The sequence below is a fragment of the Silene latifolia genome, chromosome 3 (genome assembly GCF_048544455.1).
Source record: "Silene latifolia isolate original U9 population chromosome 3, ASM4854445v1, whole genome shotgun sequence".
In the NCBI taxonomy this organism is placed as follows: Eukaryota; Viridiplantae; Streptophyta; class Magnoliopsida; order Caryophyllales; family Caryophyllaceae; genus Silene; species Silene latifolia.
Window position 1 is genome coordinate 134,078,515 of NC_133528.1, and position 24,604 is coordinate 134,103,118.

General features: G+C 37.5%; 1 protein-coding gene, 1 long non-coding RNA gene and 1 pseudogene across 2 annotated transcripts; all 3 read right to left on the minus strand.

Annotated features, from left to right (window-relative positions):
* Positions 1-346: 346 nt before the first annotated feature.
* On the minus strand, positions 347-3,300 carry LOC141646310 (uncharacterized). Its single transcript, XR_012545494.1, has 3 exons — positions 3,138-3,300; positions 738-1,556; positions 347-629 (listed from the first exon to the last, which is right to left on the minus strand). It is a non-coding gene; the product is annotated as an uncharacterized LOC141646310 (long non-coding RNA).
* A 247-nt stretch (positions 3,301-3,547) lies between these two features.
* On the minus strand, positions 3,548-4,696 carry LOC141649731 (putative disease resistance protein RGA3). Its single transcript, XM_074458412.1, has one exon. The coding sequence runs from the start codon at positions 4,694-4,696 to the stop codon at positions 3,548-3,550; it is 1,149 nt and encodes a 382-aa protein (XP_074314513.1).
* Positions 4,697-15,074: 10,378 nt separating this feature from the next.
* LOC141649732 (uncharacterized) lies at positions 15,075-16,004 on the minus strand (annotated as a pseudogene).
* Between the last annotated feature and the right edge of the window lie 8,600 nt (positions 16,005-24,604).

Genomic DNA, 24,604 nt, shown 5'->3' on the forward strand with positions numbered 1-24,604 from the left:
AAAAGTGATAAAGTACTTTTCACCACTCCAGGATGGAGTGTCAAAAGGTCCACAAATATCGGTGTGTATAATTTCTAAAAGCTAAGAGCTCCTTGTAGCTGATTTCTTTACTGTATGTTTAGTCTGCTTACCTTTAATGCAGTCTACACACACATCTAAGTCACTAAAATCCAATTGAGGTAGAATTTCATCTTTTACCAATCTCGTTAACCTTTCTTTGGATATGTGACCTAGTCTTTGATGCCACAAGTAAGCTAATTGTTCATTCAATGCACTACGTTTAATACCTTGACTCTCAACAATAAATAGGGAATCAGAAAATTTAACATCAAGATTGAACCTATAAAGTGAATCAATCAAAGTACCACTACCATAAAAGTATACATTACGGTACATAGAAAATACACCATATCCAAACTTAAAGTTAAAACCTAAATTATCCAATCTACTTAATGATACAAGATTTCTAGCACAATCGGGTACATAGAGACAATCTGTAAGATCTATATGACAACCAGTGTCTAAGATTAATCTATAAGTCCCAATGCCCTCAATGCGTGCATTCATCCTGTTTCCCATGGATACAAACTGTCACTCCTCTTATGGGTAAATTTGGATCATACGATATCCTTGTTTAATGTGAGAAATATGAGTAGTTGCACCAGAATCTAACCACTAAGTATTACTAGGTACTTCTATAAGATTTGATTCAAAGCAAACAAAACTATAATGTTTACCTTTCTTTTCGAACCAAGCCTTTCTTTTAGGACAATCCTTCTTGAAGTGTCCCATTTTCTTGCAAAAGTGACACTTCTTCTCTTTCTGGATCGCACTTTCAGGTCCCTTAAAGAAAGACTTTCCCTCCTTACCATTCTTACCCTTCTTACTCGGTTTAGCCTTGCTGCTGCTGGCACCATCATGACTAAAGAAATGAACAGCTTGATCTTTCATCTTCTTTAATCTCCCCTCCTCCTGTATAAGCATGGCTTTTAACTCTTGATAGTTCCATTTATCTTTTATGGTGTTATAGTTCACCTGAAACTGGCCAAACTCATAAGGTAGAGAGTTAATGATGAATTGGACCAAAAAAGTATCACTTACGTCCATTCCTAAAGTCTTCAACTTTGCTGCCAGGTTAGACATGTGTGTCACATGATCATGAATCGGTTGAGACCAGTCAAACTTTTTAGTAGTTAGCTCACTCATTAAACTACCAACAATTGACTTATCAGCTAAATCCGACTGTGAACACTCGTTTACTTTAAGCATGAATTCCCTTGCTTTCTCTGTTTTAGGCATGGAGGGCTTAATGTTATCAGCCATTGTCATCCTCATGAGGTGTAAACCCAACCTGTTAGATTCCTCCTAAGCCTGATAATGACACTTTTCGGCTTCGGAGCTTTCAAGTGTAATTTTTGTTGGTACCTCATCTGTCAGGATGACAATGTCCAAAGCCATTATACCCAGTGTATACTGGATCTTTAAGGCCCACTCATCATAATTAAGCCCATTAAACTTTACAAAAGAGTCAGCAAATGCAAACATATTTGGAGATGCTGCAAACATTTATACATGTTACCAATTAGTGCTTTGAAAAAACTATCATACAGATTCAAATAATATTATATAAACTTTTATACATGTATTTAAATGACCTTTGGGTAACACTTAAATACAAGTAGCTATCATTGATGTTAATGTATACTTTAACAATTAATTATAACACACATGAATCAAATAAGAATGCTATCTTTGGATATACATACTATTAGACCCAATTTATGAATAATTAATCATTTTATATCATCAACTATATTTAATGACCCACCTTTGGGTGATCTCCCAAAATATAGATGACAAAAAATAATTGATCAATCTATCTATAATGTCATTTATACATCCATTTTAATCATGATCAATTAAAAACTTTAATTTCAAATGTTTAAATGCAATATAACAAGGCCACTTTGGTGACTAACATGTAATATATACAAAATAAACATTTAAAGTTAATGGTAAATATATTATCATAATATGTTAACAATTCATAACATGAATTTACCCATTACTTTAATGTGAGTCATTCTATTGTCTAACTTTGTATGTGTCGGAATAAGTAGAAATATGTTAAACATTTAATCTCCAAGAACACAGCCGAAAAACAATAGATACAATACCATTAATGAACATTGATCTGTTATCAAAATGCAAAATTTATCATTATCATTCTGATCCATATGCAAACAAAAAAACATAACAGACCATAAGTTCAGCCCTAATAACTACTTACATGCCAAAACCTTGAAAGCACAATCTTTAATGCATAAATAAATTTTGCAGCGGAAATAAACATTAGGCTGTCATTGCTTAATAATGCATATCAAAGTGCAAAACTTACCTGCCAAAGCCTTGAAAGCCCTAACAATCATTGCTTAAACCAGGAAACAAATGTTGGGTTGTCACAACCCCAAGAAACAAACAAAAACCATAAAGCAACTTGGAATTCATACGGATCATGCGTACACCATTACTTCCTCCATTCAACTCCACTCTACCACTTTCTTTTTTCACGTTTGTCAACGCGTGTTTTACGCGTTAAATATCGTTAGCTACGTATTTGCAAAAAATATAAAAGTTAGATATTTTTAATATACTCGTAAAGACGAATCAAACAAGATCCCACATGAATATATTTCCACTTACGTATCGAGAGAAAATCGAAATTTAACACACAAATGTGAATAGTGTATGAAAGGGAAATAAGTAGATCATTAGTCAATACTGTACCATTCGTACATTATTCGTGCAATTCATGGCTATAAAAAAACAATGGATAATTACAAAAGTGATGCAGCGGACGCAAGTGTTGAAGTGTTTCAACATACAGTGATTTGAATCATCTATCTGACATTTAACAGTATACCAATGACTATAAACAAAATCAATAGTCAATTTGTGAACCCATACAATCAGAATGACAATTCTTTTATAGGCAAATTAATCAAATATATAGTTGCTCTGATACCAAATGTAAGATTAACTTTACGATTTCAATAATGAAATCAGTCCCAAGATACAATATAGATTTGAATTAATTCAACCCTTTATACAATTAAAAGACGGAATAAAGGACTAACCTTGGTCCATGTCTTACAGACGCAATCAATTCAGTAAGAAGTATAAGACGATTGATTCTCCTCCTTAACCCATTTCCTTTATGTTTCTTGATGATGGAGAAGAAACTGTCTTTCCCCTTTCACTGCTTTAATGTACGTATCTTGTTTTGTTTTTGTCAGGATGATTTATAATTATTATATGTTTCTTACTGTATCCCATCATATATATATGATGGGTTACGTACCTTTTCACAAAACAAAACCGTTCGTACCTTTTCGTGAAAGACGACTTATTAGGGTAAGATAGGAGGGAATAATAATTCTCGTACTTTAATTACATTTAATCGAGACCGATCCATCACGGTATCGTCTTTTATATTAAAGTCTCGTAATATTTAATATGAACTTAACTTATATTTAAACCGAAACACTTAGGCCACTCGAATATAATTAAATATTCCAACACTTACCACCCTTATAGCCAAAGGGACATTGGCACATTTTTTCCAGATTTCTTTACTGATGTCAAAGAGAGGATGATCACTATCCATAGGTTCTTTGCCTCTTCTAAATGCGAATTTCTTAAACAAGTCCCACGAATTCTTCTCCGAGAGACCTTTTAATTCATACATAAGATCATCTTCTAAGACATTCGCTACATTCTTTGAACGACTAGTTACCACAATTCTACTTCCCTTCCTACCTAAGTTTAAAAATGACTTTAATTTATCCCACTCATCACGATTTTCACTCCACACGTCATCTAAAACAAGCAAATATTTTTTTCCATTAATTAATTTTCGGACATCTGTTTGTAGCCCTTCTATTTTTGAGCCATTCCTTTCAAGCATCTGACCAAAGATGTTCTCCAAGTGAAATTCCTTGGAAACACAAACCCACAACCTCAACTCAAATGTCATTTCGATTCTAGGGTCATTATATACAAGTTGGGCAAGTGCCGTTTTTCCTAACCCTCCGATCCCAATAATAGAGACAAAAGAAACGTTGTTACCAGCAACATCATTCCTAGACTCTGAATCTCCAAGCAACATACCAACAATATTTTCCTTGTCAACCTCTCTCCCAATAATATTATCATCACTTGCATAAGAGAAAGTTTCATCTCTTCTCTTAAGAGGAACATACACATCACTCAACCCAAATTGTCGACGATCTTTGGCAATTTTATCCAACTTACCCCTAAGACTTTTGATATCACGCGACATATGAAAGGCAACAAAGAACTGGTTGGAACCAGAGAAAAACCGGCGTACCTTTTTGACGACTTTACCACCCTTCTTGTATTTCTCCTTCTCCACCATAGTATTAAACTCATCGAGTAAATCATCAACATCATAAACAGCTTCTTTGAGCCTCTCGATATAATCTTGACCTTCATGAGAGAGTTCTTGATGCTTAGACTCAGCATCAAGGAGAACAGACTTGATGGTGGAGACCGTAACTGAAAGCTCGTCAAGTTGAGATTCATACCCAAACATAGAGCATATCTGTCTTAGTTCATCACTGTGGAGAGCAGTGTACAGTTTCTCAGCAACAGTTAGCACTATTCCAGTGGCCATTTTTCTTTTTGTCAACTATACGTTTTCACACAAACATCTTTTTCTTTTTATAAGCAATTAGAAATAGTTAATGACATCAGCTGTTGGGATAAAATAAGTAAAATGTAATTATCTTTACAGCAATGCTAGATCGTGAATCTTCAACAACCTCACCTCCATTGGCATAAACTAACAAGGAAGCTGAAGAATACCGACAATTTTTTAATTTCTTTTGACCACTGATAAATAGAAGTAGTTTAAAATGTAAAAATGGATTTCACGCATTGTTTACACTTTTTTGATAAGTTTGAGCAATAAACAGATAATAATGATAGTCATAAGCTTTTCACGACATTCTTGAACATAACTTCGAGACTGACAGATTTTTAAGGGGGTGGTTTATGGCTGGGTTCCGCTGGCAATAGACAATATTAGTCGATGACCAAGAAGGCAATTAGTGGGAAGTTACTTATATGAAAATTGATTCAACTTTTTTTCTGTGTGTGTCGCGAAAATGATGACATTAACTCTTCTAAACGATTTCTAAATATATAATAAAATAGTTTTTTTCTGAAATATGAAGTCCAAATTAAGATCATATAGCAGTAACTTGGAAATTTGAAAGGGTAAAGAGAGTATAAAACAAAATTCTGAGTACACAAACTTTTACCAAATCAAAGTTTGAATTAATCAAAATTTGATTATTTATTTATTTTTTATTTTTTTTGGTGCGAATGAGGGGCAAGCCCTGATAATTAATTATTTGCTATTACACGGGGAATATCGACCCCAAAAACATCCTCTCGTAAGATAGGACGGAGCTCATTTGGTGGAAAATCTAGATAAGTTACATCAATACTAGTTCTATTTTTTTTTTTTTGGGAACGAAGGAACATAGATTAAATAAAAGTCAAGTTCAAGAGAAGTACATCAAGGGGGCGGGTCGGGGGGAAGCGGCTCAATGGCCGATACAAAGTCCATAGTACACAAACTACTAACAAAAGAAGGGGGCGAAGTCCCAAATAAAACATCCATTACAAGAAGTGGTATCTTTTAAAGAGTACTTGGCAAGAGCATCCGCCACTTCATTAGCCGATCTCTTCTCAAACATGAGCTTCAAATGGTGAGAGCTTTCCAAGAGATCCCTACACTCAAGGATAATGTTAGTATACGGACCACAAGGTGGGGCACTACTCAAAATGCTATTGACCGCAACAAGACAATCCGAGGCAATAATACACATATCCAAAGATTGAGCACAAAACCGGAGTCCCTCCCGAATGGCGAGGATCTCACAAACAAATGGGTTAGGGGCAAAAAATCTAGACGAACAACCCTTCACCCAAGACCCAATATCGTTCCTGACAATACACCCAATGCCAGCACAGGAGGAGGAAGGGGAGAAGGCCGCATTCACGTTGACTTTGAGCCAACTATGCGGCGGGAGACCCCAGCTACACGGGTAGCAACAAGCAGAAGTGGGGGCGCAAACCGGGGTCGGAGGGGCACAGTTTGCCGCGACCCAGGCAGCGGACAAAGCAGAAGCAGATCCACAGAAGGCGTGGCTGGGGGTGGGCGCGGGAGACGAAAAGATAGTGTCACACCTCTTGGTCCAAAGACGCCATAAGAGGAAAGAGAAGGTGGCGGGCCAAGAAAGGTTAGAGGACATACAATTTGAATGAATCCAAGGCTGAAGGTCTAAAGAAAAAAACGGGGGGGGGACAACAAACTGAGTCCAAACAGACGAGGCAAAACTACAGTCGCGAAGAAGATGCAAGGTAGATTCCTCAAGAGACGGGCTAGAGCAAAGGGAGCAAGAAGGAGATGAGGCAATGGAGCGTTTGAAGAGATTGAGGTTTTGCGGGAGTTTATCCCACCAAGCAAGCCAGAGGAAGAATTTGATTTTGGGGAGGGTGGGGAGATCCCAAAGCCACCTCAAGTCAGGCGTGAAGGAGGGCGGGCACGGAGAAAGGCTACAAAGGGAGGAGTAGGCGGAGCCTACGGAAAATTTATTCTTGGGGGCAAGAGAGGTAGTAAGGATGTCAAGTCGACCCGGTGAGGGGAGGGGAATTGCTAAAATGTAGTTCATGATATCACAGGGGAGGACAAATCAAGGTTATCAAAGCTCCATGACCCATTAGAAATGATGGAGCTAAGTCTAGCATCGTTAGAGCTCACATTGAGAGGACCATGAATGGCACTCCTTAAGGGTCCAAGAGTGGACCACCTATCATTCCAGAGGGAGATAGACGTCTCATCTCCAATGGACCACATGAGATGATTTTGGAGAATAGGAGCACCAATGCCCACATTTTTGCAAATGTGGGAACCGGTTCTGAAAGAGGTTTGGCGGGGATAAGCATACTTGCTACGCAAAGCAAAGGAGTCAAGGGAAGTCTTGTCCACAAGAATTTTCCAGGTAAGTTTGGCGGAGTAGGCATCATTAAGGAGTCGGGCAGCTTTGATCCCAAGACCTCCAAGAATCAAAGGTTTGGTCACAAGATCCCAGTTAGAGAGGTGAAGTTTTCGAGAGGATGTGCCCGAACAGAGAAAGGTACGAACACATTTGTCAATGTCCTTAAGGGTGAGGGCAGGGAGGCGAATGCATTGCATGATATGAGAGGGGATGGCATTTAAGGTGGATTTTATGAGGCGGAGTCTACCTGCTTTGGACAGGAAGCGGGTTTTCCAGTTGGCTAACTTGGAATGAATGGTATCAAGGATAAACCTAAGGTCAGATTTCTTGGGTTTGGTTCCTTTAAGAGGAAAACCAAGGTAATTACCAAGGTTGGAGGTGGTTTTGATTCCGAGGGAAGTCTCAAACATATTAATATCATCCACGGAGGTGTGTTTAGAAAAGATAAGTTTGCTTTTTGAACAGTTAATTTTCTGCCCCGAGGAGGAACAGAAACTCAGGAGAGTGTCCTGGAGGGCGCACAATTTGTTCTCAGAGGCACGCCCAAAAAGTAAAATATCGTCCGCAAAAAGAAGGTGGGATAAAGAAGCACGCCCTTTGCCGAGGGGAAAAGGGGTCCAATCTAGATCAGAGCACGACTGATGGATGAGGGTGGAAAGAGCCTCCATACAGATGCTGAAGAGGTAGGGAGAAAGAGGGTCACCTTGTCTAATGCCTCTAGAAGGGGAAAAGCTAGGTAGAAGGGTCCCATTGAAAGAGACCTGGGTGGAGGGGGAGGAAATGCAACTCATAATGAGGGAAATTGTGTCTCTATCAATTTGAGCCTGGTAAAGACAAGAAAGGATAAAGTCCCATTTAAGACGGTCGAAGGCCTTTTCGAGGTCAAGTTTGAGAGCGAACCAACCCTGTTTGCTTTTTGAATTGTGCATAGAGTGAAGAATCTCAGTAGCAATGATATAGTTGGTATCCGTTCCCCTTCCAGGGATAGAGCTGCCTTGATTGGGGGAGATAATCTTGTGCATCAAAGGTTTCAGTCGATTGACAATGATTTTTGTAACGGTTTTGTAGGTGGTATTGCAAAGGCTGATGAGGCGGAAGTTGGTAATGGTTTGAGGGGAAGGGATTTTGGGGATGAGAGTAATGGCAGTCTTATTTATGGCTTCGGGCATACACTTTCTGTGAAAATGGTTTGAATGAACTGAACAAGGTCGCCCTTAATGATGTGCCAGCATTTCTTAAAGAAGCGAGCGTGGAACCCATCAGGCCCCGGGGCTTTCTTAGAGCCAAGAAAAAAAGGGCAAGGTGGATCCCATCTTCAGAGGGAACAAGAAAGGAAGTAATGGGAATATAATGGTTATGGGTCACACGAGTAACAAAGGGTTTATCAAAGGAGTAAAGTTGAGCAAAGAAATTAGTAATGTGGATGGAGAGGTTGTCATGGCCAGAGATGGTGAGGCCGACATCATCAACTAAGGAAAGAATCCGGTTATAGCTGCGACGCAAAGTGACAGATTTCTGGAAGAAAGACGTGTTTCTATCACCATCAACCAGCCAATCAATGCGGGAGCGATCTCTCCAAAAGGAATGCTCCAAATCCAGAACGTGGTTAAGCTCATTGAGAAGGGAGTCATTAAGGTTGTTAAGGAAAGCCGAGCTTGGATGGTGGCAGAGTTCTCGTTGGACACCAAGGAGGCGGGCATTGAAGGACTTTTTGCTTTTAAAGATATTACCAAAGGCACTAGAGGCCCAATCCCCAAGAACCACGCTAAGAGAAGAGAGTTTGGTAGGAACACAGTCAAAGGAGGAGAACCACATGTTTTCGACAATAGGGAGAAAACTAGGGCCAGTGGCCCAAAAAGATTCAAATTTAAAGGATTTGGGTTGGTGGCAGTCAGGGAGAGAGGACCTAAGGATAATCGGGCAATGATCGGAGGAAAGGCGGGTGAGGTGTAAATTATGGGAGTTGGGGTGATAGTCAAGCCACGATTGATTAACCCACACCCGGTCAAGCCGCTCGAAAATGGGGTGATTACGCCTCTTATTTATCCACGTAAATTTGGGTCCAGAGAACCCAAGGTCAATAAGATTACAAGCATTCATGGTCGACTTAAACAGGTTCACTCTATTCCAATTTATGCTACGACTTCCCAATTTTTCCAAGGGTTCAGTAACTTCATTAAAATCGCCAATGCATACCCAAGGGTGGTTAAGGTTGTCAGACAGGGCTTGTAAATCATTCCACAAATTAACTCTACGTTTAAATTTTGGGTTGGCATAAACAGCGGACAGAAAGAAGACAAGTTTAGAGGATCGAACCTGAGCCACCACATTAACCATCTGCTCGGCCTTGTCAACAAGAGTGATATCAACATCCAAAGCATTCCACAGTATAATGATTCCACCAGTAAAACCCGCAGGGTCAAGGATTTCCCATGAGTCAAATTTGAGACCACGCACAATAGCCAAAGAGTTGGGAGAATTAACTCGGGTTTCAGAGAGAATGACAATATGAGGTTTGTGGGCATTCACAAGATAGGAGAGGTGAGTGGTAAAGGACGGACGGGCAATGCCACAGCAATTCCAATAGAGAATATTCTTGTTTGAAGGGAGAGGGACAGAGTTAACAGGCTCTATCAGAGCCCCCGGTTCTCCCGCGTCCTCCTCCCCGTCTAGTTCTTTGCCTGGGGGGGCGCTGAAGACCTTGGTGTTTGACCCGGTCAGAGTCAGGAGCAATTCTCGACGGTCCCAATTGAGGGCAGCCCAGCTTACCGAAATTCGTAGATGTTTCAGAGGTATTCCTGTTCTGAAAATCATCACCGTATTGGAGTAGCTTACAACTAGGAGGTCTTTCTCCAGTGAGCTCAACAACAAGACCTTCCTCAATCGAGGCAAAATGGGCATGGGATCCGACAGAAACTCCAGGGCTTCCGGCAGCACGGGAGCAAGCAAGGGGTGATTTTTGTGATTTACGTGCCACTTCAGGAAGCACAGGAGAGCGGGGGGCAGAGACAGAAGGTCGCTCAAGTCTGGAAGGTGAGCAGGGGCGATGAAACGGTTGGGTCTCCGGGTAGTGAGGATGCTTAGGGATAGGCACAGTGGTGGGGGTAGATACGGGTTGGCTAGGATGGATCGTAGGACAGGTGCGGTTACTTGAAGCGAGACGAGGAGAGGTTCGAATATGAATGTAGTTTGGTTTATTGGGACCTCCGGCAGAGTGAGGGGCGGGGGTTGGAAGGAGGCCTTTAGTGGAGCCTCGGGGTGGAGAAGGAGAACAGTACTAGTTCTATTTTCTTCTCTAAAGGAATGCTCAAGCTTGACGGCCCAGCTACCTCCCGCAATTAGGTCCTTGCACCATTTGACGATAAATTTGAGACTGTTGCTCACAAGTTGATCCCCGTTAATAAGTTGGATACAAGGCTTATTGTCCATGTGTATAAGCAACTTATCAATATTCAATTGCTTGGCCCGTTCAAGACCTGCCAGGAGCGCTAGAAGTTCGGCCTTCATCGAGGAACAAACACCACATAAAAGTAGAATGCATTGAGGAAATTACCAGTCTCATCCCGCAATATACCGCCGCTTCCTGCCGGACCCGGGTTTCCCTTCGATGCCCCATCCGTATTCAACAGGATCCACCCATGAGGGGGAGGATACCAACGGATGAACACCTCCTGTTTCAACAAGCCGGGTTTAGAGGGAAGAAAATTAAACTTATCAAACGCAGCCTGAGTGACGGAAAACTGATGGAAGAGGAAAGCTTGAGGATCAAGAGGATTATCTGAGTCCTTGCCAAAGACAATGTTATTGCGCCAACGCCATATCCACCAGCAAGTTAGGGCGAATTGCAGCGGCCAGTTCTCGACAGTGGCATTGACGTCATTGCTGGCATTTTTCTCCATCCAGATTGAGAAGGGACAATTAAAAAAGGACGAATGATGATGTCGGATACCTAGAAGACTCCAAATTTGCTTCGAAACGTGACACGAACGGAGCAAATGCTCTGTGGTTTCTTCATCAGTGTTGCAGCGGGGACAGAGCGGGTTATTACTCATATTGCGACGAACTCGATTCACATTGACCATCAATATACAATGGGTGGCCAGCCATCAATCTACCATGGATAGAAAATTTGATTATTTATAAGAGTAATATAAACCTTACTTTTATTTAGTAACTTTTACCAAAACAAAGTTTGAATTAATCAAAATTTGACAAATGGAAGTGTTACTTCAAAGACTCGATATAACTGCTGAAAAGAACATAGTGGAGCAGAGCAAACAAGAGTTGCATACATCATGCTATCAAATCTTGGCGTGAGAGTTGAGACTCATTTCAGAAATCAGCTATTACGACGTGATCTCGGTGGTAACCATACTAAATTTAGAAATATTTTACCTTACTAAATTTAGATATATTTTCTAAAGCCAACGCTAGCAATAACAGTTTGACAATGCGATTATTATTATAGTTTTACAAAGCTCGAGACATGAGTCTCGAGTAACATTACTAATTTACATGGTCAATAAGACACTAATGCTGTTTTTCAGGTGTTATTGAGTAACATTTAAATAACATATGTTGCATATTTTGGGCCAGACTTCACCGAAAAAGCTACGGTTACACTCGGTGTATGGAATCTTTTATACACTACGAGTAATATGGTGACATCAGAGGCGAGGCCAGAATTATAATTTTGGTGTAGCAAAATATAAACTCAAGGTAAAGTGTATAGATAATTAGTGTGAAAGCAGTAAATATTGGTGTAGCAAAGCACGAGATTCTAACTGAATTTTTTGTTTTTGGTGTAGCGGCTGCTACACCGAAGCCGAGTGTGGCCTCGCCCCTGGGTGACATGTGGCAATGGCGGGGTATAAAATAGAATCTTTTATAACAATTATTTTGGTAAATTTGAGAGCCAAATATTTGAAAATATAAATTTGAGATTTGAATATTTTTACCATAATTAAAAATTTCCAAGTTGTTATTGTTAATAATAGGAGGGAGAGTATAACTGAATGATATGTTTATTATTGATAAACCGATTACATTATATAGTAGAGTAACTTAAGGAATAATCCAAGAATATTCCTAATAATATTCTACCTATAATATAATATTCTCTAATATAATATCTCTAATATCCTCTAATACACCCCCTCAGTCAAAACGGTAGTTGAGGGACGCTTTGACTGGACACAAATAGTTGATGTCGTTGTAGATGAACCGATGTGATCGTTGTTGACGCTTGAACCGGATGTAGTGCCTTGCCGTTGTTGGAGATCATGCCAATAGTAGAGCCACAAAACGCTAATACAATTAATCGTGTATGAGCGTCGAAACAACTCGTAAGACACAAATTAAACTAACGTCAAGGTGGACGAGGGCCTAAGCAAACTCGTGAAACACCCACATCATAAAAGAAAAATAGAAAATAAGAAATCATGGTGCACGAGGGCCGTAGCAACTCGTGAAACACCGAAACGGTGAGGGCCGAAGCAAACTCAACCGTACAAATTAAATAAAACAATTCTACTAAACCAAAGACAGAGCACACGTCGAGGCACTTCGATCCCGAGGCAATCATGGTTGGCAATGCGGGCCGTAGCCGGCGGAGTCATACAACCCGGCCCATGAGGCGGGGTTGGTTGCTGGGCGAACCTGAGGCGGTCAGGGAGAAGGCAATGGCGAGACGTGGCGAGATTTAGGGCGGTGGCGGCTGCCGAAGCAACATGGCAAGAATGATTGTTGTAGCAACCATCGACAGCGGCAAGTGTGATGACGGTGGCGGCGTGAACGAAATCACCGGCGGCGGAATCTACGGAGGCATACCAACGTGAAGAACAGAGGAGGAAGAGAACTTATTTATTCCTAATATGATCATCTAGGGTTGTGGTGGGAGTGGGTCTGGGAAACGAAAAGGCGACGAGAATTGGGGTTGACATAGGGCGGTCAATGGTGGTGGGATTTGGGGTAGGAGCGGCTGGAGATGGTTTAGTTACATTGAAGAGTTGGTTTGTGGGGCAGATGAAGAGGTTACGGGGTATGGGAATTTGTGGGAAGGGTGTAGGTGGTGGGACCCATGAGACCAAAACCTCTTTATTTATTTCCTAATTTAATACGACTACTATAAAGAAAGGTCAAAGTACTTTTAGCTTATGGATTGTATACCTACCGGAGATGGTATAAGAACGCCATCTCCGGCCGGTGGTTTACACACTATTTTGTAGCAAAGCGGAAGTTTTAGGAGGATCAATTTTAGGCTGATACCATGTTAATAATAGGAGGGAGAGTATAACTGAATGATGTGTTTATTATTGATAAACTGATTACATTTTATAGTAGAGTAACTTAAGGAATAATCCAAGAATATTCCTAATAATATTCTACCTATAATATAATATTCTCTAATATAATATTCTCTAATATAATATCTCTAATATCCTCTAATAATCGTTATTAATGTTTTATACCATAATTAAATTTGAGGCTTGAATATTATTTTTTAATTTCACATTTTTGTTTTTTTTCTTTAGTAAAATTATTTCTGTCTCATATAGAGACATAGTAAAATTGAAATCGCTATCATGAAAATTTGCTATAAGGGTGACATGATTGAAATTGCCAACATCATCTATCCTCCTACAATTGTTCTTTGTTGAATCTACTGTATTAAGAAGAATGCACGGAAGAAAAATTAGGCACAAAACTTTGTAAGATATAAGTTTCTTTAAACGCAAATTAAATTAAAAGTAAACCATATGATTTTTTAACAATATATTGTCAGTGTGAATTTTGTAAGATATAGAGAATGTTCATTTTCCTAAAATATTTAATTATGGCAAAATATTAGATTCTCCCAAAATTAATAAATTTTCCTAAAATTACCCAATCCAATCTTTCCCAATATTAGATTCTGCCACTTGTCAAAATTTTATTCGTGGTGTATAGAAGATTCTATACACCAAGTGTAACCGTATCATCTTCATTCTTCACCATGAGGTGCTCGGCATCTTTTATTAAGGTTTCCACATTGACCTATTTCGAGGAAGTTTTTGCTTAAATGGGTTGAAACGCAAACTATTTAACAAAATAGTGCCGGTTTCAAACTATTTACCAAAAATGGGTGTATGTCATCATTTCCGAATTTTTCGTAATTTTTTTTTAAAAATTAGACAAGTCGTTGTCCTGGACAGCGACAACGACAAGTTGCTTGCCTTATTGAGGAGGTGCTTGACAAGTTTTTTTCGTCCTCGCCATTCTCCTTGTTCCGGCCACCAAATGACGAAATACCACCACCACTCTCTTCTTCTCACTTCCCTGATATAAAAAACAAGCGTAAAAAAACAAATGCAACGAAAGAAGCCTTCTATTTACTGATTTCTCTGCTGCATCAAACATCCTTTTTTTTTATTAACATGACTTTTTGGAAATTTGACAAGGTAAAGAAGAGAGTACAAAACCAAATTCGGAGTCCACAAAGAAAGACGAAATCAGTACTGAAAAGAACACATTGGAGCAAGCAAGAGTTGCATACATTATGCTATTAAAATCTTGGCTTGAGTCTCGTTTTGAAATCGGCTATTACGACTTGGGCGAGTCTCCGCCATTTGGCTGTCTGCACCTTCTCTCGAGGTTTTCACAGGTATGAATTCAAAGAGTTTCCAGAGTGCGCGATCGCTTCTGGCTATAATTACAGTCTGACACACCAACACCATGTTTTCGGGTCTCTTTGAATGTTCTTTTAACCCGAAATCACTTGTTGAAGCAATTTGTAAATAAAATGAACATATTAATGCTTAGTACATGTTTTCACGAATTTATTCCAAAGTACTGAGTAATTTTTAAGCATGTAGCCACAGGGGACAAGCTAAAGTACATATTAATTTGATTCGAGAAAATAACCGAACCTAAACCCAAGTAAATTAACGAGCCTCAAGAATCAAGAGAGTATCAATATATCACAAAATAACTAGTATATGCTCCTTACAAAAGATCGCCAACCTCAAACTTAACCCGACAAATCAGAAGGAGTACCCTTTTGGGTGACTTCACTATCGGGCTATCGGTGTCAAACAATATATGTTCCTCTTTAAACGTCTTATCACCAACAATTGACACCCAAGTTTCTAGCACCTTTGTTACTCTACCATCCCTTAAATCGACGACCGTGAATGCACGTGAGCTTCCTGAGTCTAGAGGTTTCACCCTCGGTACAATAGCTGCATTTAAGTACATAGTACTGTCACTGCCAATGGATATCATCTTCCGGAAACCTCCATTGAGCATTTCTTTATGCATGTGCCCAAACACGACCAAAGGAACGGAATAATGACTAGTCTCTTTTAAAGATGATATTGCTTGTGCTAGATCTGGATCCCCAAAGTCTCCACCACCTTCCCAATCTTTGCCACAAATGTCATCCGCAAGAGAACCAAGACCTCTTGGCCCATTATGTGCGAGAAATATAATTGAGTGGCCGTCTGGAGTTTCCATAGCAGCCTTATGAATTTTGTCTGCACTTTCTTCCATTGTTTTGACTCCATATTTTTTTAGAAGGTTTTTCCTGAATAAGTTATCACCTCCACAGGAAAATGGTCTCCCGCCAACAACACTAACGTTCAATGCGGGAAAGTCCAAGCGTCCATTCCAACATGCGCTTCACCTAAGGCATTCAACTGTAGCTGAACTCTGTCTTTTTTGTTTGAGGAGAACTTTTGAGTAGATCAGGAATCATGATTTCCAAGGTATGTCTATCTTTGCCACACTTCGAACAAGCTCGTAATTCTCATTCCCAAAGTCACCTGTAAAAAGCACCAGCTCCGGCTCCAAATATTTGAGCGCCTTGTAATCATGCTCTAATTCCCAATCCTCATGAATGCCCCCGACAACAACGATACGAAAAGATGAAACCATAGAGGATTTCTGAGTATTCTGGCAGTGTAGAGAATATTAATTTGAATGAATTGATTGATTGTATGAATATCAATAAAACTATATTAAAAGGGTAACCTTAAAATGCCACGTAGACAAAGCCACATAGGTGAAGAAAAAGCCACGCGTGCATTACGAATGCCACATCTATAAATCTATATAATCTATACTATATAATTAAAAGGCAACTTAATACATTTAATTTTTTGCCGTGTAGGATTATCATAATTAAATTAGATTAATTTATATTGTTAATATTAAGGCTACTTTAATAAAATTATTAAAATTTATTATAAGGTTTAGTAATATTTTTTTAATGTGGAAACCATAAGATCATGATTTAAATTATAAAAATAAATTAAGAATTTAGTCTCATCATTTAAATCATTCAATTTGTTCATCTAACTCCTCCTTAAACATAAATATAGTAGCTAAAAGGTCTTATATAGTAAATAAAAAATCTAATAATTTAGATTAAAAAGCTACTAATATCTACAAATTTATAAATATAATTAAAAGGAAAACCAAAATATCTATCATCATCAATATGTCATATTTTAACTATATAGTTAAAAGGCAACTTAATACATTTACTTTTTTGTCATGTAGGATTATCATAGTTAAATTCTATTAATTTATATTGTTAATATTAAGGCTACTTTAATAAATTTATTAAAACTCATTATAAGGTTTAGTAATATTTATTTTTGTGTGGAAACCATAAGATCATGATTTAAATTATAAAAATAAATTAAGAATTTACTCTCATCATTTAAATCATTCAATTTGTTCATCTAACTCCTCCTTAACCATAAAGATAGTAGCTAAAAGGTCTGATATGTAGTAAATAAAAAATCTAATAATTTGGATTATAAAGCTACTAATATCTACAAATTTATAAATATAATTAAAAGGAAAACCAAAATATCTATCATCATCAATATGTCATATTTTAATTACATATACAAGATAACTTTTTAAACGACTTTTATGCAAAGTGGAGTTTGTAAGAAAAAAAATTAATAATAATAATAATAATAACAATAATAATAATAATAATAATAACAATAACAATAACAATAACAATAACAATAACAATAACAATAACAATAACAATAACAATAACAATAACAATAACAATAACAATAACAATAACAATAACAATAACAATAATAATAACAATAACAATAATAATAACAATAATAATAATAATAATAATAATAATAATAATAATAATAATAATGCTGAAAACCTTTTACATACCATTTCTCATTTTCCCATATTTATGTTTATATTAAACTTCATAATAATGAAAAATGGATGCTCAAAAGTCATGAACTTGATCTTTATTTATACCTATATTAAATTTGATAATAATAAAAAAATAATATTTAATAGCCATAAAACGCATCCTCAATTGTTTATATATTTTTTATGGAAGGCAAAATTTGTAAGCAAAAAATTTCTTATCTATATCGTTAGTAGAATGGTATGTGTCACCGATATTATTAACTAATTTTTTTTTATTTTTTTGGTTTTTTTGTAAATAACCCCCTTATATGTTCCTCTTTTTACAAATAACCTCCTTATATGTCCATTTTTTTTGTAATAACCACCTTAATTTCTACTCAATTCAAAAATTTAACACCCAAACTACATTACGATAATGATTTTTATAAAACACGATCTAATTACGACATTTCGACTTTAATTCAACTAAACTACCTAAACTAGCCTCCCTCACTCATTAAAATCATTCATTCATCCCCATTCATTCATTTCCAAATTACAATTTCTTCGGGTAACTTGCTTTTTTTAGGCCAAAATTTCTCAATCCATCAACTTCAAATTTGTACTTAAATTCTTTAGAATGGAGTCATTTTTAGAATCCCAATATAAAGTTAATATAAGAAAGAATGAAGAACATGAAGAAGACGAAGAAGAAGAACAAGTGCAGAATTACTCAGGATTATTGAAATATAAGTCAGCACCAAGCTCATTGTTGTGTGAATACACACAAAATTTGAGTGAAAATGATTGTTTGGAAACATACGAAAGGAAGCCTCAAAGGCTGAGTGAGTATTCCAATTCCAATTCGCAATTACCACCTCAATATCCAAAGCAAACTCTTGTTACTGCTACTTAAAATTCAATAAGACAAGGGAATTTTAATTCTGCTGCCTTAAATCTATCATCAGTCTCGTCGTCACTCAAGAAATCATGGCCATGAGGCTCCAACCATCCAGTAAACCAATCGGAATCCTCATACTCCGACTCAAATAAACTAAGATAATTGATTTGGGGATGAATGATTTGAATGAGTGAAGTAGGAGGGTGTGGGTTGGGTGAGTGTGATTATCAAGGGTAGTTTAGGTAGTTTAGTTAAATTAAAGTCGAAATGTCTTAATTAGATCGTGTTTTATAAAAATCGTCATCGTAATTTAGTTTGGGTGTTAATTTTTGATTTAAAAGCATTCACAATGGTAAGCTAGTTGCTACTAGCTTACCTTTGCCACATAAGATTTTCAAGCTAGAATATTTTTAAGCTACAAACTACTATAATGGTAAGCTACTAACTTAGTGTTGTGGCTTAAATGCACCATATGCCAACTACCTTCCACATCACTCTTTTAATTAATACATTTACTTATTTTACCTAGAAAATAAAAATTAAAAATATTTAAGTGTTGTTTTAATTGATAGATTTTTTTTTGTAGGCCCATTTGAGCTACTAGCTCCATGGAGCTACTAGCTCAATTTAAGCTAGTACATGTAAAGTGCTCCAATGGTTAAGCAAGTAGCTTGAAAACTTATTTATTTGCAAGCAAGTCCTTTTGCTTAACCATTGGAGATGCTCTAAGTAGAAATTAAGGTGGTTATTACAAAAAATGGACATATAAGGGGGTTAGTTGTAAAAAGAGGAACATATAAGGGGCTTATTTACAAAAAAATCCTATTTTTTTATTGGAAGTTTCATTGGGTTATGAAGTGTTCATCACATTTTCAATTTCGCGTATGTGTTTGTTTTGTTCTCATTTAGGTGCTATCAAGATTATTTATTGTGTTAAGCTCTTCCAAGGTAAATATACTTACATCTCTACGATTTGATTATCATTCCCTTTTTTTTTCATTACTTAAGGCGAAACTAAGTTAATAACAATAATATTGCATAAAACAAATTCCACTATTATTGTGTTACTTTTTTTTAATAGGTATGATTTATTGAAGAAAGAAGATTATAAGGAGAAGTGAAATACTAAGATTACTTAAACAACTCACTACTACAATTTAAGGCTACGAGAACGCCCCTTCAAGAACGGTGGATGATTAATATTTTACATACTAACTAAAGATTGGTGACATCAACGTGGAATCGTGGATGATTAATAATTTTTTGAGCATTATTTTATATATTTTGAAATATCACAAAAAGGTGGAAAATTTGAGGGGATGACATAGCATCTTTTGTATAATATTGTTTAATAGGTGAAGTATTTGGCAATAATGATCTAATTGTTGTTCAAGTTGTTGCTGCTTTAAAATTTTTAGTTCCGCAATTTATTATTGTATTAGCTTCAATTTTATGGGGGTATGAAATGTTAGTTTTGTCATAACATTTCTAATTGTGTGTTTTATGTTATTTTCAGAATTGTTGATGAAATTTTGATATCTAATTTGTGAGGGTGCTCTATCTTTGGGGATCTTTGTTTGATAATATAGTTTTATTTAATTTGATTATATGAATACTTATATTATTAATTCATTTTAGCTTGCATTGAGTTACTTTAGTTTTGATAGGGGTATCTTACTATATCTAATGTATGAAATTTTAATTTCTGATAAACGGTTGTATAAAAGACTAATTGAATTTATACAACCCTTAAAACATGAAAACCGTAAATTGAATTGATCGTAGTATGTTATTGTATTAAATCACTAAAGTATTACACTAGAAACAGAACAACCCGTGAATTTCACGGGTCACAAAACTAGTTATTGATAATAAGGGATGCTTTTATATATAGCAATAGCACAATAATTAGATATTCCTAAATCTGTATAGAAAACCTATGACTAATACAATATCTAAAGATAATTCCTAATCTATACGGAGTAATATTACTATATTATGAATCTCAATATTACCATATTATTCTCGGTAATATTTGCTTGTTCATTGTTTTCGAACTCAATATTACCATATCACAATATTACCATATTAGGTTTGGGCTCTTAAACTCACGCGATATACTAAAGCTGTCTAAAAGCAACAATATTCCTAAATTTCATTAATTCACCTCTCTCAATTTCTCACTGTCGAGTGTTGCATACAGTTTTTCAGCAATTTTGAGTACAACTCCAGTTGCCATTTTTTTTTTCTGTTTTTTTAAGATTTAACTCAATGATGTTTGTCCTCACTAATTCACTCTTTTCACCCTGACTTCATAAGATCATACAGCTCCGACATTATCATACTTGTAAAAACTGCTCTTAATTCTATCCCAAATACTCGTCCAGCATTACTATTTTTCTTACTTTTAAATCCTGATTTCAGCAGAATATAAACCATAAGATGAATACCATAGTTAAGGTAAGCCAAGTACTCTTTATTTGATTTTATTCTTTATGCAATGTGTGACGATCCGTACACTTCGAACCCTTAGTTTTATTTATGCTATGTAGTTTCATTTCCGCTTGTATATTTTTAGTAATTATTTTCCTAGTTTAGCATAGTTAGCATTAGCTTTTTCTTTCCCTAAATGGGTGTATCGCTATTCTGCACTTTCAATGTTTCCTGCTACCAGGATGTAAATATCAAATTTCCCTCTTTGGGGAGTACTAGTCAATCAAACATCTGCTTCCCACCAAGTTGCCTTCTTATTGCTTGTTGTTGCTTTCTTGTGAACGACTCTTGCCTTCACCTCTCTAACAAGCCTGTGTGTGTCGATCGAGACTAGGATTTCGACACCCACAACCCGAGACCGATTACGAGTGCCTAGTGCTTGACAAACACTAATGCCTAACGCTCTCGCTTTCATTCTTGTCAAAGTGTTTAGACAAAGGTGCGCGTCACGCCTCGACTCAAAGTTTCGGACCGTGACATTTGGTATCAGAGCCCGGTCTTCTTGACGGGCTGCTGTATACGATGGCAACAAAGGCGGTAGAACCGAGTGGGACTAAAAGTGACACTAAGGCCAAAGTGGCGGCTTTAGAGAAATTGATGGACGAGAAAATTCCATCCTTGGAGGCTCTCATTGTGAGTTTGGAGAATACTCACCAAGGAGTTGACGAGACGGTAAAGGGGCATGATGCCCGCTTCGAGGCCGTAGACGAGTCCATAGAGGGACATGAGAGCCGCCTTGTGGCCGTCGAAGAGGCGATTCCGAAAGAGTATAACTCGGATATGGGTTATTTCTATGAAAAAGTCGAGCAACTCGAGAACATGTGCAATACCTTGATGAAAATGGCCGCGGACGGGAGTTTTGGTGGAACTCCTAAGGTGAAGCCGCCTACACCCCTCAAATATAGTGGGGCGAAAGATTCGAAATAAGTCGATAACTTCATCTTCGACATGGAACAATACTTCACCTGGCAAAATGGGTCAGACCCGAATGACCCGAGACCCGAAAATGACCCGAATATGACCCGAAACCCGAATTGACCCGACCCGACCCGGACCCGACCCGAACATTGTCTGACCCAATGTTGACCCGACCCGAGGTGACCCAATCCGAAAAGACCTGACTCATAACTGACCTGATCCCAAATGACTTGAAATGACCCAAAATGACCCGAAACGACTAGTACTAACTCATATTAATATTATATATATCAAAATAAAGTTTCATTGGTTACAATAATCCCTAATAAATGGTTAAATTTGCAAAATAGCATTTATTAATCAAAATAGTATTAACTTAAATGCTTAGCCATTAACTCAAAAGCAACCCGACCCAAAATGACCTATACTCGAAAATGACCCGACCCGAAATGACCCGACAACAGGTCACCCGAAAGTGACCCGAAAGTGACCCGGTCCGACCCAACCCGACCCGAAATATGTGGCAGACCCGAAATGACCCAACCCAAACTGACCCGACTCGTACCCGACCCGAGTGACCCGTTTTGCCAGGTCTAACTAAAAGCAACAATATTCCTAAATTTCATTAATTCACCTCTCTCAATTTGTCACTGTCGAGTGTTGCATACAGTTTTCCAGCAATTTTGAGTACAACTCCAGTTGCCATTTTTTTTCCTGTTTTTTTAAGATTTAACTCAATGATGTTTGTCCTCACTAATTCACTCTTTTCACCCTGACTTCATAAGATCATACAGCTACGACATTATCATACTTGTGAAAATTGCTCTTAATTCTATCCCAAATACTCGTCCGGCATTATTATTTTTCTTACTTTTAAATCCTGATTTCAGCAGAATATAAACCATAAGATGAATACCATAGTTAAGGTAAGCCAAGTACTCTTTATTTGCTTTTCTTCTTTATGCAATGTGTGACGATCCGTACACTTCGAACCCTTAGTTTTATTTATGCTATGTAGTTTCATTTCCGCTTGTATATTTTTAGTAATTACTTTCCTAGTTTAGCATAGTTAGCATTAGCTTTTTCTTTCCCTAAATGGGTGTATCGCTATTCTGCACTTTCAATGTTTCCTGCTACCAGGATGTAAATATCAAATTTCTCTCTTTGGGGAGTACTAGTCAATCAAACATCTGCTTCCCACAAAGTTGCCTTCTTATTGCTTGTTGTTGCTTTCTTGTGAACGACTCTTGCCTTCACCTCTCTAACAAGCCCGTGTGTGTCGATCGAGACTAGGATTTCGACACCCACAACCCGAGACCGATTACGAGTGCCTAGTGCTTGACAAACACTAGTGCCTAACGCTCTGGCTTTCATTCTTGTCAAAGTGTTTAGACAAAGGTGCGCGTCATGCCCCGACTCAAAGTTTCGGACCGTGACACAATGAATGCATCAGAAAACCTATTTTCAGGGTTCTTTACATCTCTTAAATGTTGAGGGGAGTATCATTTTAGGTGAATTCGGATCACATCACCAGAGATCAAGATTAAAGAGATTTTTTTTTTACAATGTTTATTGAGAACTATCTGAACCTTCTGATTGAGTGATAGGTAGTCAGAGCAATAAGTTTCTACTGCAGCAGCAAAAGCCGTAGGCTCTGTATCCGCTCTTAAACAGAATCTTTATGAGACTCAGACGCAGTGCAGCATAAAATGCAATGATTAACCCATATTTATGCATCCATTTTACCCATAAACTATCAGAAGAAGAGCAAAGCGTTCAGATCCATTTACTAATCAATGCTTTATTCCAGCTAAGGATCTCCTTTATGCCTAGGCCTCCCTCAGTTCTTGGCTTACAACAACATCAGAGCCTTAATCACAAAATGATTGGGGTCGGCTGACATGAATCGTCCTTTAGAACCGTCCATGGGTGAACGCACACCTCAAAATGCAAAAAAATAGAAAAGGGAAAGTGAAAAACAAAAGGAGTGTGAAATATAATACAAAAGCCTAGAATTTATATGGGCATAAAAATACCTACTGTTAGTATCACCCCATTTAAGATCATGGACCTTTGGCTCTTTGTTTCAAGACATTGCCTTTTTCAAGAAAACATACTTCTCCTCACATCTTTTCATTTCAGCAAATATCAGCCTATTCAAAGGATCAACACGAAGCAACTCCTGACAATTCAGAAGATTATCTTTGGCATGAGAGACACGAGCAGGAAGACCAGAAAACTAAGTCTTATTGAGCATTCTCAACTTCTACTTAACTTCTTTTAAACAACTCCATAACTTAATTTTGAACATAGCATTACCAATTCTATTCTTAGTCCAGACAGAATTAACAGTAGGACAGAAATCTTTAGATTCAGCCCACGCATTCAGATATTTAAAAGGTTTGATTCCCTGCCTGTCAACAAGGTCGTCATGCACCTTTACCAAAGCAGCTGAATGATCTGAAATGTGCTTTCTCCATTTCTCCATTCCCAGTCTTATGAATGCGCTTTCTCCATTTCCGTTCCACTCCTTTATAGATAACACACAAAACCCCTGCAATCTCTATCATTTTTAGTTCGATTGCATCATGGTTACTCTCATGAGGCCATGACAGAATCCAACTAAAATACATAGAAATACCCTTACACGGTTACACCAATTGCGTACTAAAATACCAGTCAAAACCCGTTTCGGAATTACCAATTTTGGAAGAAAGGTTAAGGTCAAGTGAGAGAGCAAGTGAAGGGTTTCCCATGACGTCGTTCTTCATTGTTTTGCAACTCCAGCTTAAATTTACCATAATTAATGAAAATATTTTCTAAATCTTTTCCCGTTACGCTTATTAATGTGTGCCCTTAGTGAACACGTTAGAAAAACCGTTTTAATATTAAGATGAAAAGTCTGTATTAGGAGGGAAGGATCCTTTTATGTGAAGACTTGCTCCGTTCACATATGCTTAGCCAAACTCCTACATTTGCGTTATATATAATAATAATAATAATAATAATAATAATAATAATAATAAGGTCTCATATTTGC

Excerpts from the sequence above, each read along its gene's own strand:
- LOC141649731 (XM_074458412.1), bottom strand. The coding sequence starts at position 4,696 with ATGGCCACTGGAATAGTGCTAACTGTTGCTGAGAAACTGTACACTGCT.